General features: G+C 38.3%; 3 protein-coding genes across 9 annotated transcripts; 2 read left to right on the top strand and 1 right to left on the bottom strand.

Moving 5' to 3' along the window:
* Positions 1-3,199: 3,199 nt before the first annotated feature.
* LOC114752868 (manganese-dependent ADP-ribose/CDP-alcohol diphosphatase-like) lies at positions 3,200-5,410 on the top strand. 5 transcript variants are annotated; one of them, XM_028941564.1, is made up of 3 exons: positions 3,200-3,370; positions 3,778-4,018; positions 4,291-5,407. In XM_028941564.1, the coding sequence occupies exon 3, from the start codon at positions 4,312-4,314 to the stop codon at positions 5,284-5,286; it is 975 nt and encodes a 324-aa protein (XP_028797397.1). In that variant the 5' UTR covers positions 3,200-3,370; positions 3,778-4,018; positions 4,291-4,311; the 3' UTR covers positions 5,287-5,407. The 5 variants fall into 5 exon arrangements, with proteins under 5 accessions (XP_028797397.1, XP_028797396.1, XP_028797394.1 ...); XM_028941563.1 differs by lacking the exon at positions 3,778-4,018; XM_028941561.1 differs by lacking the exon at positions 3,778-4,018 and having other exon boundaries at positions 4,201-5,407.
* A 533-nt stretch (positions 5,411-5,943) lies between these two features.
* LOC114752871 (high-affinity nitrate transporter 3.1-like) lies at positions 5,944-7,078 on the bottom strand. Its single transcript, XM_028941569.1, has 2 exons — positions 6,871-7,078; positions 5,944-6,738 (listed from the first exon to the last, which is right to left on the bottom strand). The coding sequence occupies exons 1-2, from the start codon at positions 6,998-7,000 to the stop codon at positions 6,281-6,283; spliced, it is 588 nt and encodes a 195-aa protein (XP_028797402.1). The 5' UTR covers positions 7,001-7,078; the 3' UTR covers positions 5,944-6,280.
* Positions 7,079-10,987: 3,909 nt separating this feature from the next.
* LOC114752870 (uncharacterized) lies at positions 10,988-13,551 on the top strand. 3 transcript variants are annotated; one of them, XM_028941567.1, is made up of 7 exons: positions 10,988-11,194; positions 11,492-11,572; positions 11,682-11,768; positions 11,920-12,052; positions 12,143-12,211; positions 13,002-13,178; positions 13,293-13,551. In XM_028941567.1, exons 1-7 carry the CDS (start codon positions 11,009-11,011, stop codon positions 13,412-13,414), a joined length of 855 nt encoding a protein of 284 aa, XP_028797400.1. In that variant the 5' UTR covers positions 10,988-11,008; the 3' UTR covers positions 13,415-13,551. The 3 variants fall into 3 exon arrangements, with proteins under 3 accessions (XP_028797400.1, XP_028797401.1, XP_028797399.1); XM_028941568.1 differs by having other exon boundaries at positions 12,140-12,211; positions 13,029-13,178; XM_028941566.1 differs by having other exon boundaries at positions 12,140-12,211.
* The last annotated feature ends 272 nt before the right edge of the window (positions 13,552-13,823 follow it).

Raw genomic sequence — 13,823 nt, 5'->3', positions numbered from 1 at the left:
GGTAGGTAAGTATTACTTCGATCTGATTTTGGATCCATGTTCATTCTCCCATTTGTGGTTATCGTGTATTTTGAGATGAGATTGAACTTCAGAATTGTAGGATACAAATAGTTGCGAGAACCTTTTGTGGCAAATGATTGTGGGATGATCGTCATTCAACTTTTAATCCTGAGAGAGGCATATGAATGTATGGCTGAATGTGACTGGTCCTAATTTATCTTAGTCTACTATAACATCCATCCAAGCCTTAAACTTCTGACCCACGCTAAACTATGTTTGGGTTTTTTTCACGTTATAGTCCTACACATTGTTCTGCTTTCATTCCTCTTTGAAACAGAGAGAAATGGAAGCAAAGCAATAGGTAGTAGTCAAGTTAAGAATAAGAAGAGAGAAATTTTCGTGAGCGCAGAGATCGAGAGGAAGAGGACCCCTTTTTTTTTTTTTTTCCTTCTTTTTCCTTGAGCTGTCGAGTACACAAGTTGTGTTGGAAATTGAGGCTTTTTTACTAATATACTGCAAACAGTAAAACATATTACCAAAATCCTGTAAAGTGAAAATTATTTACCAGAATACTATACTTAAAATCATTTATGTAAAGAACAAGTTTAAGATTGCAAGGAAATGGTTCATGCAAAGATGAATTTTACCTTTGCTATTTGTCTCATTGTCCTAACAAGTCTGACACATGTATTATTTTGAATAAAAAAGTAAACTTCAGCACGCATAGATCGATTTTGCCTTGCTCTCTCCTCTCTCTTCTCTCTTGCCACCGGAATCAAACGGAATATTTGAAAAATTGATGAGTACGGAATAGTTTGAAAAAACACACGGTGATGGCTATTTGGGGGAGGAAAAAAATGATTGATAGAGTTAATGTACAAATTATGGGATGGAGTAAAATAGGAAAATCAAATATACACTCAGTTAATTCTTAATGTAAGATCTATTTATTTAATTTAAATAAATTAAAGAAACTAAATTAATTACTTGATTATGAATATCATAAATAAGATAGATAAATGATTTACACTTAGGATCAAAATTTACCCTTAGACTAAGTCTTACATTCAGGACAGGAGGAGTATATTATATCAAAAAATGTAAAAGTATTTTTTTTCCAAATGTAAGACTTTTATCTATCTTAATTCTCATATTTATTATTTTTTCTAAATATAAAATCTTTATCTATTTTATTTCTCATGTTTATAATTTTTTTCTAAATGTAAGATCTTTATCTATCCTATCTTTCATATTTATATCTATCTTAATTCTCGTATTTATCATTTTTTTCAAAAATATAATATTTTTTATTTATTTTATTTCTTATATTTATAATTTTTTTCCCTAAATGTAAGACCTTTATCTATATTATCTCTCATATTTATAATTTTTTTTCAAATTAAAACACTTTTTAAATTTTTTGATATAATAAACTCCTCCTATCCTGAATGTAGGACTTAGTCTGAGGGTAAATTTTGATCCTAAGTGTAAGTCATTTATCTACCTTCTTTCTCATATTCATAATCAAGTAATTAATTTAGTTTCTTTAATTTATTTAAATTAGATAAATAGATCTTATATTAAGAATTAACTGAGTGTATACTTGATTTTTCTATTTTACTTCATCCCATAATTTGTAAATTAACTCTATCAATCATTTTTTTCCTCCCCCAAATAGCCATCACCGTGTGTTTTTTCAAACTATTACTTACTCATCAATCTTTCAAATATTCCGTTTGATTCCGATGGCAGGAGAGAAGAGAGAGGAGAGAGCAAGGCAAAATCGATCTATGTGTGATGAAGTTTACTTTTTTATTCAAAATAATGTATGTGTTAGACTTATTAGGACAATGGGACAAATAGCAAAGGTAAAATTCATCTTCGCATGAACGACTTTCTTACGATCTTAAACTCGTTCTTTTTATGAACGATTTTAAGTATAGTATTCTGGTAAATAATTTTCACTTTGCAAGATTTTGATAATATGTTTTACTGTTTGCAGTATATCAGTAAAAAAGCCGGAAATTGATGATGCTTCTATCGGCATTTATGATTTAACTTTCTTCTCAAAATATGTCGTCGTGATAAAATTGTTTGCTCTCGTCTCTTGGCCGCCCAAACTTCCAACTTTGAAGCAAAGGACCGTGAATTTAGTTATTCGTAGGCAACTATTAATTATATTTTAAGTCATGTAAATTAATTAATACTACGTTCAGACTTTAATATAAGAGCTAATTGATTGAAACAGGCTAAGAAAATTTATTAAGTTAATTATTTGTAATTAATAGGTGTTGTCTTCCCTGAAATATCCTTATTAATAATGTGTGTTAGGATTAACATTTCATATAAACCTTTAACATCTACAATCATTATAAGGATATTTTGGAGAGAAAAAAAGAGATAAATATAGAAAATAAAGTAAATCATGGTCTTATATTTATAATCAAATTAAATGTTAAACTAGCTCGTATGTTAAGAAGTGTAGTTAGTATATACAAATGCAAAAAAAAGGTCCACATTTCACAAGTTACAAACCATTACACAACATGTCATGGTCTTCATGTATTGAGACTCTGAAATATCTCTCTGTACACAACTTTCTTGGTCTTCTTTTCACCTCCATTCTCATATGTGTTCACAACAATATTCAAACATTTCATTGATTTTACCTAGATAATGCCACATGGAGTCAAACAAAAACATCACAAAATTTCGTGATTGGCGCCACGCAAGCGCGTGATGCGCACATATGGGAAGTAGAGTCAAACACTGCCGTCCGCCGGATCTTTGGACGCGTGTATGGCGTAATGGCCTCATTCCTTTTGTGACCGCTTTTTTGATTATTTATTGTTCACGGGAATCCTACGCTTTTCGTTTTGCTCCCCCGTACCAAAATGCAATTCAATTATATTCAAGGGTGTTAAAAAGTGTTCTCAGTAAAAAATAAATTTTTTTTACATACTTATTTTAAATTTCGTAAAATTATTATTTAAATATTTTTTATTTTTCTGTCCTCATGACACGTGTAATATAATCTCGAGTACATTCTTAATTGATTACTTTGAGCTACTCGACATATTTAAAAATGGAATTGTGTGGTTGCACACTTGCACTTGAAATTGTACTCGCATTGAGGGCTAGTTTTGTTTGTTCCCCCTTCTGAAATCTCTTAATAATTGAATGAATCAATTACGGGGAAGCCAGACGATAACTGACGAGATGCCAGAAGGCTCCCAGGGATTGGAGAAGAATTGAAGTGTCTCGCACTTTAAAAACAGTCATTTCATCATTCCAACATCCAAATTCTTACGCAAACATAAACTCGCGCCTCTTTCATCAAGTTTCGCTCTTTCCGATTTTCTTAGCACTGGTACGTTTCGTCTCTTTCTCTCTCCTCTTGTCTGGTGGATTCTTTCTCCTGGGTTAATATTGTCCTTTTTGTATCGTTGGATGGGTTATGAGTTGATCCCTCCTGATGCTTATTGATCGGGAGCAAATATGAGTTCTTCGTGGAGTTTCATCCCGCGGCGGTTACTCTTATATTTCATTACTCTTGCTTGCTCATTATTTCTGTTACACTTTTTCCCCGGGGAAACTCTATTTCTGTACTGTGTTTTAGCGATTTTCCCTTTTAAATGCCCTTTATTTTTTTGCATCGCTTTCGTTCCTAAAGGGACAGCGGGGAATTAGATTCGACGGGTCGCGGTTTATGTGAATATCTTAATTTGATTTGTATATGTTGATGGGATGATATCTTGAATTGTTGATCACGAGCAGCTGTGTGATTTGGGGGTTCAATTTTGTTGGGGTTCATTCAACAAACAAAGGATTCGTTGAAGAATGCCGGAATGTGTTGATACTAACCATCAAGTTAATTTGTCAAATGTACGTATAATTTCATTCAATATAGGAACAATCACAAGTCTTCCAGCGTTGTTCCCAGACACCTAATTGGGTTAAGTGATAGCTGGGATTTTAAGTTAAAGCACGAGAATGTAGAAAAAGTCTAAATTAGTCGGTAAGACTGGCATCTGTGTTAACCATATTCCTAAAATTTGTATTATATTCTCAGGTCATTCTGATTGCCTGCTACTTCTGTTTGTTCTTCTGTACATTCTTCACAATAACTTATGACGTTTCTGTAAATTGGACGGTGACTGTTCTTGTTAATTGTCGGATGATAGCTAAGTTGACTGGCAGGATGAGATGGGTGCTTCTTGCCTGATTTTGTTTTGATTGAACTTCTAAGCACTTCAGTTCTTGGCTGACAATAAATTCATACCCTCTCAGGAACTTGTAGAAGTGTGAACCATGGGTACGTCTAAAGGACTAGCCATTTCACAAGGGAGAGAACCTCTCTTTTCATTTGGATTGATCTCTGATGTCCAGTATGCTGACATTCCTGATGGTCGCTCATTCCTTGGAGTTCCTCGTTATTATAGGCATAGCATTCTCGTATTACAGAGAGCAGTGAAAGCGTGGAATGATCATCAGCGGCATAAATTTGTGATAAATTTTGGGGACATTGTTGATGGATACTGTCCCAAAGATCAATCTTATAGTACCGTGAAGAAAGTTGTGAATGAATTTGACAAGTTCAAGGGAGCCGTGTATCATATGATAGGCAATCACTGTCTATACAACCTTCCTCGCAGCAAGTTACTTCCGCTATTGAACATTCAGAGTCCTGAGGGCCATGCTTACTATGATTTTTCTCCTGTGCCAGAATATAGATTTGTAGTTCTGGATGGCTATGACGTTAGTGCCATTGGTTGGCCTCAAGATCATCCAAGAACATTGGAGGCCTTGAAAATCCTCCGAGAAAAGAATCCAAATGTAGATAAGAACAGTCCTGTAGGTTTAATGGGGCTCGAAAGGAGGTTTCTCATGTTCAATGGAGCTGTTGGAAAGGAACAGATGGAATGGCTGAATGGTGTTCTTGAGGAAGCAACTGAATTGAAACAGAAGGTGGTGGTCTGTTGCCATCTGCCTCTAGACCCAGGGGCCTCAACCGGAGAGGCACTGTTATGGAACTACGATGAAGTAATAGATTTGATTCACCGATATAATTGCGTTAAGCTCTGTCTAGCTGGACACGATCACAAAGGTGGGTTCTGTATTGATTCCCATGGGGTGTATCATAGAGTTCTCGAAGCTGCCTTAGAATGTCCTCCCGGCACGGATGCATTTGGATATATTAATGTTTATACTGACAGGATATCACTTGTGGGTACAGGCAGAATGGCTAGTGAAGACATGCATTTTAGTCCCCAAGGCGATTTTTAATTTAAGGAAGACACAAATTGTTTGATGATACAGCGTGCTGGGATCTTATTGTAAGTCCAACTCTGAGGGAAATTGATGTTTCTATAAATTTATTATGACTTGCATGTTGATGAGCGGTAAACAGCTTGTCCAAGTTTTTCCCTTTGTATTAGGGATTACCTGACATTGTATTTTCCCATGACTGCGCTTCTAACAAGTAAAAAGCAATACACGGGTTTGCTTATGGCGCGCGCGCGCGGGCGCACACAATTCTTCTTCTGTTCGTTGATTGTGACGGGTAAGCCTGTTAACCTGAATGTTTTGGCTTCTCACCGGAGTTCAGCGTTTGCTCTGTGACCGTGTCACACACCCCACCAACGGGTAAATAACCTCAAGGTCAACTCCCAACCATGAGAATGCAAACTGCTTCTGTTAGACACTCTGGCTATTTGAATACATTGTTTAAGAAATAAAAAACCGTAACCGTCTTCTTCCCCATGAGTGAGATAGTGTCACTTTGGCCAGTGATAATGTTACTTGTATATATCTGTAATTTAATAAAGCTTGATCGAGATAGATAATTAAGAAAAGAATAAATGCTGCCGCATAATTTTAACTCGTAATAGTTAAGCCCCTCATCAAATCTATAGTTTATTTTTAGAGCAGAATAACTGAGGATGATGCGAATTAACAAGGCAGCATTAATGACTGAACTTACAGAACTCTATATTGCAGACAAATAAGTAAAAATAGGAGTGGCATTCCATCCCTTACTTATTTCTTCCTTATATCCTTAAAAATATAGACAACAACAATGGAACACCAACTTCCAAACCAGACAATTCTGCCTTCCTGGACAACGGGACAAAGGCCATTTTAGTCTGGGTAAAAGTGACTACAAGCTTGGGGAATTTAACACTGAATAGAAACGCAGTACTGCATGTCGTTTTACCTAGTAACACACTATTGACTTGTCATCTCTATCTTAGGTTGGGAAACCTTTGCCTTTCTCTTCTCAATATAGAAGAAAAAAGAGGGACACCACAGAGAAAGCACTAAAAACAGCCGAGCAGATATCCAGGGAGGCATGGCGTCCACTGATTCCCTGCACTTCGAACAAATTTTTTGTCTTGGCGGCGTCCGTGGTCTGACCGTAAGCCACTTCGTGGTCGTCGGCGTCAAAGGCGTAGGCGCGCACGAAGTACGTGGCCGTGGGCACGTCTTTCTCTACAGTCCACTCGAAACTCTGCGTGGTCGGGTTGGAAGCATCGTAGGGTCTTGATACGATGTCGTGCTGGCAAGTCTTGTCCCTCGAGAGCTCCTCCTCCGTCTTCCTCCAAGCGCGATCTTTCTGGCTGATCGGCGCGTAGCACAGCTTCACCTTGATCTTCTTGTAGGCCGAGTCCGTCCCAGCCGGCAAGGTTCTGTTTAAACCCCATGTCACTTTGATTTTACCTTCTCCAGCTTCCAGAACTGCCAAGTTAATTACATGATCATGATCAATTCACTTAATTATAGTCAATCCGAAATCAAAACGGGAAAGAGTTATAATAATGGCGAATGAATGGAGAATTTGAGAAACAGAAGGTTGTGAATCGTGATTACCTTGGCCCTGTGTGGGTGAAGCAGTGACGTCAAGGGTCTGTTTCAGGGCAGAGAAAAGGCGGTTGCCATAACAGGAACCTGATAAAAAGCAAAGAAGAAGCGACGCTACCACAAGTCCACGTGCTGCCATATTTGCTTCCAAGTTTCTGGAGAAAAGTTAAGAGAAGGAGGAGTCCGAGTGATACAGGCAAAAGCGAATTGGGAATGGTGGGGAGATAGGGTTCTTCTCCTTTTATACAAGTTCCTCAACCCTCTATTAAATAATCAATCAAAGTTGCAGACTCCACATAAAACCAAGCATGGAAGTCAAAGGCTCCAACTTTTATTGATCTTAAACAAAAGGGATGTGGACGGGAAGCAAAGTAAAAGTGGCCTTTGAGCATGTGCTAGGGACGTTACCGAAATTAGCACCACCTGACTGTGCTATTACTTTATTAGCGGAGAATTCTCTTGTAATTTTTTTACCCAGAAATGAAAAAAAAACAAAAAAGTTGTTTGAGTAGAATTCTGACGGGTGTATCTGAATTTGGGGCTTTGCTGAGTTTTATTTATTGCCTTCTTGTCTTCTCTCTTCTGCTTGGTTCCAATTGAGTTTGTCCAAACTCTATTATAGATTGAATCGAACAGAGTGAGATCAACTCGAAAGAAATATATGTAAAAAGAAACTCTCCTATAAATAAGATTAAGTTTGATTTTTATTATCCTCGAATTAATTAGGTTGATTGGTTTACTCCAATTTCACTCCGTGCAAACCTAATCAAATTACCGAGAAAAAATAATAGAAATTAAAATTTAATTTATTGACAATTATAATTTTTAAAAAAAATATAGTCCAATCGAATCAAATGGGTCTATTAATTTTACTGAATTAATGAATTGGATTGGTCATGTTATTATATGGATCCGCAAAACGCGCCAAAGTAACCCAAGCTCTGAGGTCTACTTAAATTATGGAGCATCCGAATGACTCCGTACAGTTCGTCTCTTCTCACGTAATAAGTAGTTCTGTTGTCCCCACATGCCTTAGAAAGGGCAAAGGAACAAACCAATGGGGAGGGGGAGAAATGGCATAGCTATCCGGTTCAGGAAAAGCCAACCCAACAACACATGGTGGGAAGTCTCGCAGTTGCTGAACCAATTTTAAATTTAGCCGTTTGCGCCCACAAATCACAACTTGGTTGGCCTCCTCAACAATTTGTGCTCCAAGTTGTTCCCCTTTCATAAAATTCAACCATTATTATTATATTGCCAGAACATCACATTACTACCTCGTCATCTACCCCCTCTCTTCTGTCTGCCGTACACTACTCGTCTTCCAAGTTTTTGTCGCTGCTGAATGTGAAATAATATACCCCCATGTATGCAACACAATCTGACGTCCACTTTCTTAGCTACTCGTTCGTTGATACGAGCAGGAGAGTTCTCCTCTTCTTCTTCTTCTTTTTTTTGCCTGGTGATAAGAGTTCTCTTCTTTTACTTCCATTTGCTTTTTACTACTATACGTCAAGTTCTGATGAATTTTTCTCTTCTTCCATGGGTTTAATTTAGTTAGAAGAGGGTGAGAGGCGTTTGCTTATTGGATCAAATGTTTCGTTGACAGTAGTGAAATAAATTGTTAGTCCATGTGGTTTCATTCCGCGAAGAACATAAACATTAGTGTTGAATTATTGGATCTGAGGACCGGTATGGTATACACATTATGGAACTCAGATCTGAGCATCAAGGACTCGAAGTTGGATATAATGTTGGCAGAAAAAAGAAAAAAGACCCCGAATCGAAGGAGTACCTTCAAGTTTTAAGAGTAAATAGTGTAGGAAGTTTTTCCTTCACTAGCTCATCTATGATACATAGGAATCAAGAAAGATATAAAATAATAAAGCAACCCAAGAACAAGACATGAATCGAGAGCATAACGCCGGGCATCATATGATCCCAAGAAGCTTGATCCAAAAGTGATGTTTTCTATGCACATAGTATATTCCACGAAGTTTTTGGCTTCACAGTTAAAGCTTAAAACACACGGCACCTCCTTCTCTCAGGATGAGCGAGCTAAATCGAGAGACTTAGTTAGCGAGTCCGTATATATCTTTGGAGGGAACATCAGATTGAGCAGAAGAAGCAAAGGGTCTGAAACACCGAAAAAGATGGTAGAAACGCGGCGGAGGACTTCAGAACCTGCGCTAGATCTCACCGATTTCATAAATGACATGTTTTTCGGAAAAGCTAACAAAGATAACAAAACCTACGATCTCACAGGTGGTCGACAACCAAGCATAGGTTTTGACGACAGCACTAGAAGTAACAGTGCCAGGTTGACGCAAGAATGGTTGGAGGAGGCCCGTGGGGTTGTGGCGAAGTCTCCCGCACGCTGCGACTCGCCGGCACGCCATTTCGGATGTCCCAGATTCGCCACCACACAGCAAGCATCCTCATCACCGCTTCCGTCTCTGCAAAGAGACCCTCTTTCAAGGTCCGCCCGAAGGTATAATTTAGACATAATCTACCGTTCATTCCTACGTCCCCTCAACTATTATGTTCTTCCTAAAAACTGGTTCCCTATTGTTGCATGCACGTCCCTATCATTCAAAAGTCAAAAGTAATTCTATATTGGAAGATGAAGTGAACTCGCTCCTGCCTCTCCCACGATTTGCACACCGATCCAATTGATTACATCAATAATTGATACGAGAAAAAAATATTATTGAACTCTATACTTTAAAAATAACGTTCGTATGTTTTGTCATAAAAAACATAACTTTATGCTTTAAAGTCAACTTACATTATTTTAATACTACGTCCGATCCTTAGTATAAGATTCTGTTTGACTTTTATTTTGGTCCTAAATATAAGATCCCAATCTATTTTGTCTCTCATATTTATACATTTTTTTAAAATAGCCCTTCTAACAATGATAGTTCTAGTCAATACACTTGATTAGCAATGATATTTTAGGAAAGACAATACCTACAAATAACTAACTCAACTTACTTTTTTAATCTCTTCAAATTAGTCAACTGGCTCTTATAATTAGAACAGGGATAATATAATATTGATCAAGTGGATGGATGTATTATTTTGTAGACATGATCTCCAAATGACAATGACATGTATATGTAGACACACATAGTTGGAATTGTGACGCAGAACTTGTATAATATTGGTAAGTCTGCATAATTAGGAAGTAATGGTTGCAACTGGCCCAAAAAAAGCGGGAAATAATGGATGATGATAATGTAGGATAGGATCGGCTGACGGCGTAACAATTAGGAGTGATGGGGTTGTGAGTTTTGAAGGATTTCATGAAGTTTAATTTGCTGGGTTGACTTACGATTGGTAGCGGTTATGTGGGTGATAAAGGAAATTATAGTCAACGGTTGGTTGTGTGAAACAGAAACAGAGGATTCGGAGAAAGCTTGAGGAGTGAGGTACTCTCAAAATCAGTCATACACAGCCGCAGCAAATCCTACACCTTCCTTCCCTCTTCGCCTCCACGCTCCCCTTGCTCTTCTTCTTCTACTCCTCCCCACCATTTGTTCTTCGTTTCCGATCATCCCCTTCCCGATCCTTCTCTCTCTACTCTCCCTCCTCGCCCCTCCCTTCCCCGCAAATCCCGATTACAATCCCATTATTCTTTGCCTCCCCATTCCCGCCGTACCTTCACTACTATTAATCCATCTCCAGACGTCCAATCGCTCTCTTCCTCACACGATGTTGCCGGGCCTGCCTACCGCCGATTCAATTTCAGCTCTTTGCCTCTGTCACCGCCCAGGAATCGTGTCGAGTCCGCTCACCGGAGATCGGTATCGTCTTCCACATGTTTGCTTGAGAAAAATGCTGCCAGGCCTGTGGCCAATGGGTGGTCCAAACAAGGAGACGCAGCTCAGATTCACGATCTTAATCGGTTTCTCCGAGAACAGAGGATTTTGATTCAGAATATCTTGAACGAAGACCTCCATCGAAGGGCCAAAATTGTACTTTCTGGGCCTTCCAACAGTTAAGACTCCATTTTACTCCAATCGACATTATTTCCCTATTATTTTCTTTTCCTTCTAATTGATAGATATCACAAATTTTGCGTGTAACTCAATGCGAGAATGGTGGTGAGTGATCCCATTTCTGTACTGCAGGCATAACATCAATGGTAGCCGCTCTTTGTCATGCATGGCTCTTGTGTTATAGACAGAGGGAGAGTGGTGATGGACTGGAGGATGTTGTGGTGCCTTTGATGAATGTGGAGCGACGCGCCATGTGGAATCTGAGGCAGGCTGCTTGGCTCTTTCACCACGCTGGCCTCGATCCTGCCTCACTGCTTTTTGCTGACGAGGTGATTCTTCAAACCTTGTTGATCGGGAATTTCACACGCATATATCTGGCTTAGTTGTATCTTCTGATGTTGGCATTGTCTGATAATGAACGTCCTGGTCACCATTAGATGTTCAATAACCATTATTTGATTGGTCCACGGGTCCTCATTGCAGAAACAGACAACTCCTTACGTGTGAATTTAATCTCGCATGTCTTGTGATCACTCATCAAGAAGTTGTCTTGGTGTACAGTGTATAACCGGTGTTCTGGGTGATTTTTGTATAGTTTGTTGATTTGGTCTCAAGATTGTTTGCAGGTGGACATTGAAAGCCTTAGGAGGAATGGACAACATAGCATCCTCGTGGTTGGACAAGATATACTAAGCACTACTGGCGAGGTTTGTTCCTACCAAATATTGATGGTTTATATAGTTACAAATGAAATGTGGGACGAGGCATGGGGCTAGATTTTTAAAATTGGCTTTCTGCCTTCCTCTGTTTGGATAGGCTGGATCCCAGTGCACCATTCTTACCGATAATTACTGTGAAGATGCCTATGATCTGCTTCAAAACCCAGTGCTGAGGAAGCTTTTGGTAAGTTGCAATGATAGTGCCCATCGCTTGACAAAGTTTAGTGCTTCGCACATATATGTTTTTCATTTCAAGGAATGCTTATGGGGAGGAAAAAAGATGGACAGGACTGCTCTGTGTGACTCGAATTTTTGTATGCTTTTGTATTTTACAGCTTGCTGGTATTTTGCTGGACACTCAGAATCTGAAGGAATATGCTTTATTTTCTATGACAAGAGACTCAGAAGCAGTCCAATTGCTATTGGCTGGCTCAGCACCGAACTACAGATATACTCTATTTCATCAATGTGAGGTTCATCTTCTCCGCAATAAAATTGAGATGCTTTCGTTGATTACCAAGCTTGATATATCATTTTGTTTTGATTCCCTAACAGTAATGCAAGAACAAAATGCCACTTCCTTCGTCGAAGCTTTGCAGCTCAACTATGGGAAGGATCCCGATGAAAGTGAGTACCCGTGAAAGACCTTTGCATAAATTCCATTGGTCGATTATCCAAATAGGAAAATGCAGCGACATTGGAGTCTGAAACTAGTCGGTCATTTTGGCATCTTTGACTGGGCATATACTTCTGCATCTAACCTTAAAATTTTAGTGATCTGAACAATTAGGTGAGAAGAAAAATTCTTGAGTGCCATGTAGTGTTTGTAAATTAAGGACTCAGATTGAATCCTTACACTGTCCACAAGTATGAATTTAATCTGAGCTTTTAATTGTAAAAATAGTGTATCTATGGTACCCAAGTACTGTTCTACACATAATTGTGAGTTGATTTTAACGTAATTCATGATCAACATTTAAATAAAGGTCACAGAAAGACGGAACGGTGCTTTCAGCAGAAAGAATTAATTAGAAACTGGAGCTCTTTCCATATTGTCAAGTACACGATCAGTTCTAGTAGGGTCTAGTTCTTTCAAGGAAGCCTTGTTTGGTTTAAATTCTAAACAAGGTTCTTTTTGCTTCTAACTAGTTATAGCTGCTTTAGACATGTCTTGACTCGAGGTTTGAGCACCAATTGTTCAAACTGCCGATGCGTAAGCCAATGAAGCAGCAATTCACCATTTCCTGTCTTTTCAGTTACAAATATTTAATCTCACGGGACCTTTCCATTAGCATAGATTTGAAATTTCAATTTGTAAGGATATCGATCACAAACTCTGAGGTGATAATTTTCTGTTGTTCCAAGCTTCAATGGTTTTTTTTTTTTTTTTGTCACAGTCTTTTCTTGGCTTTTTCAGTTTTTACCTTGAGCTTGGAAATTGTAGGGGACGAGAGCAGTGAAAGAAACATGGAACATGTAACCCGGCAGCGGAAGTCAACCTCTACATCTGACTGTGAAGTCGTCATGAAAAGTCCAAATAAGAATTCTGCCGATACAGAGAGTGCTAAAATTAACAAGGATTCACTAAATTCAGGTTGTATGTCGTTTTATTTTTACTCATAGTTGATTAACTCAGTGCTCCTGGTTATTATTATTACTCTGTTAGTCTACTTTTCTCTTTGTATAAATCTGTTAACATTCCTTGCAGCAAAAGATGCATCGCCTCTTTCGCAAATTCCTGTTCCCCCACCTGGTCAACCAGAAAAGGATCCCTCCGGCGAAAAGAACAAGTTCTTCTTATTCAAGTGGTTTGGTTTTGGTTCAAAATGAACAGATGGAGATATCCAATTTTCCTGATGCTTATTAGTTTGTAAATGCAGCCTAACAACGAAAAAAATTGAACAAACATTACCACTCATTAGTGTGAGTGCGCATGAAAAGGTTAAACGCCCTCATCATTTTGACTACTTGGATGCTTTTTGTGCAGAGCCGTGAAGTATGGACCTACCAGAGATTTTTCTTGGGTAAATCAACGTTGTTCCTCTCAATATTTCACCACAACCAAGTAGTTATTGGTGTTGATGTTGACGTGAAAGAATAACCTGCTTGGGTCCATTTCCCCTTAACTGCTCCTTTAAAAACGAACTTGGTTCCTCACTTACTCCTATCTTTTGACCCATGCGGAAAAGAAAACTTGTTAATATTGGATTATCTTCTATGCTTAGTATAAAATCTAATT

This window comes from Neltuma alba, unplaced genomic scaffold, assembly GCF_004799145.2.
Source record: "Neltuma alba isolate B1F8T4 unplaced genomic scaffold, ASM479914v2 tig00007583_pilon, whole genome shotgun sequence".
Taxonomy (NCBI): domain Eukaryota; kingdom Viridiplantae; phylum Streptophyta; class Magnoliopsida; order Fabales; family Fabaceae; genus Neltuma; species Neltuma alba.
This window is presented reverse-complemented; position numbering and strand designations above follow the sequence as displayed.

Excerpts from the sequence above, each read along its gene's own strand:
- LOC114752868 (XM_028941559.1), top strand. The coding sequence starts at position 4,312 with ATGGGTACGTCTAAAGGACTAGCCATTTCACAAGGGAGAGAACCTCTC.
- LOC114752871 (XM_028941569.1), bottom strand. The coding sequence starts at position 7,000 with ATGGCAGCACGTGGACTTGTGGTAGCGTCGCTTCTTCTTTGCTTTTTA. Across the intron at positions 6,739-6,870 it reads TTCACCCACACAGGGCCAAG|TTCTGGAAGCTGGAGAAGGT; the intron begins GTAATCACGATT and ends TTAACTTGGCAG.
- LOC114752870 (XM_028941566.1), top strand. The coding sequence starts at position 11,009 with ATGGTAGCCGCTCTTTGTCATGCATGGCTCTTGTGTTATAGACAGAGG. Across the intron at positions 11,573-11,681 it reads TACTAAGCACTACTGGCGAG|GCTGGATCCCAGTGCACCAT; the intron begins GTTTGTTCCTAC and ends CTGTTTGGATAG. Across the intron at positions 12,212-13,001 it reads TGGGAAGGATCCCGATGAAA|TTTTTACCTTGAGCTTGGAA; the intron begins GTGAGTACCCGT and ends TGGCTTTTTCAG.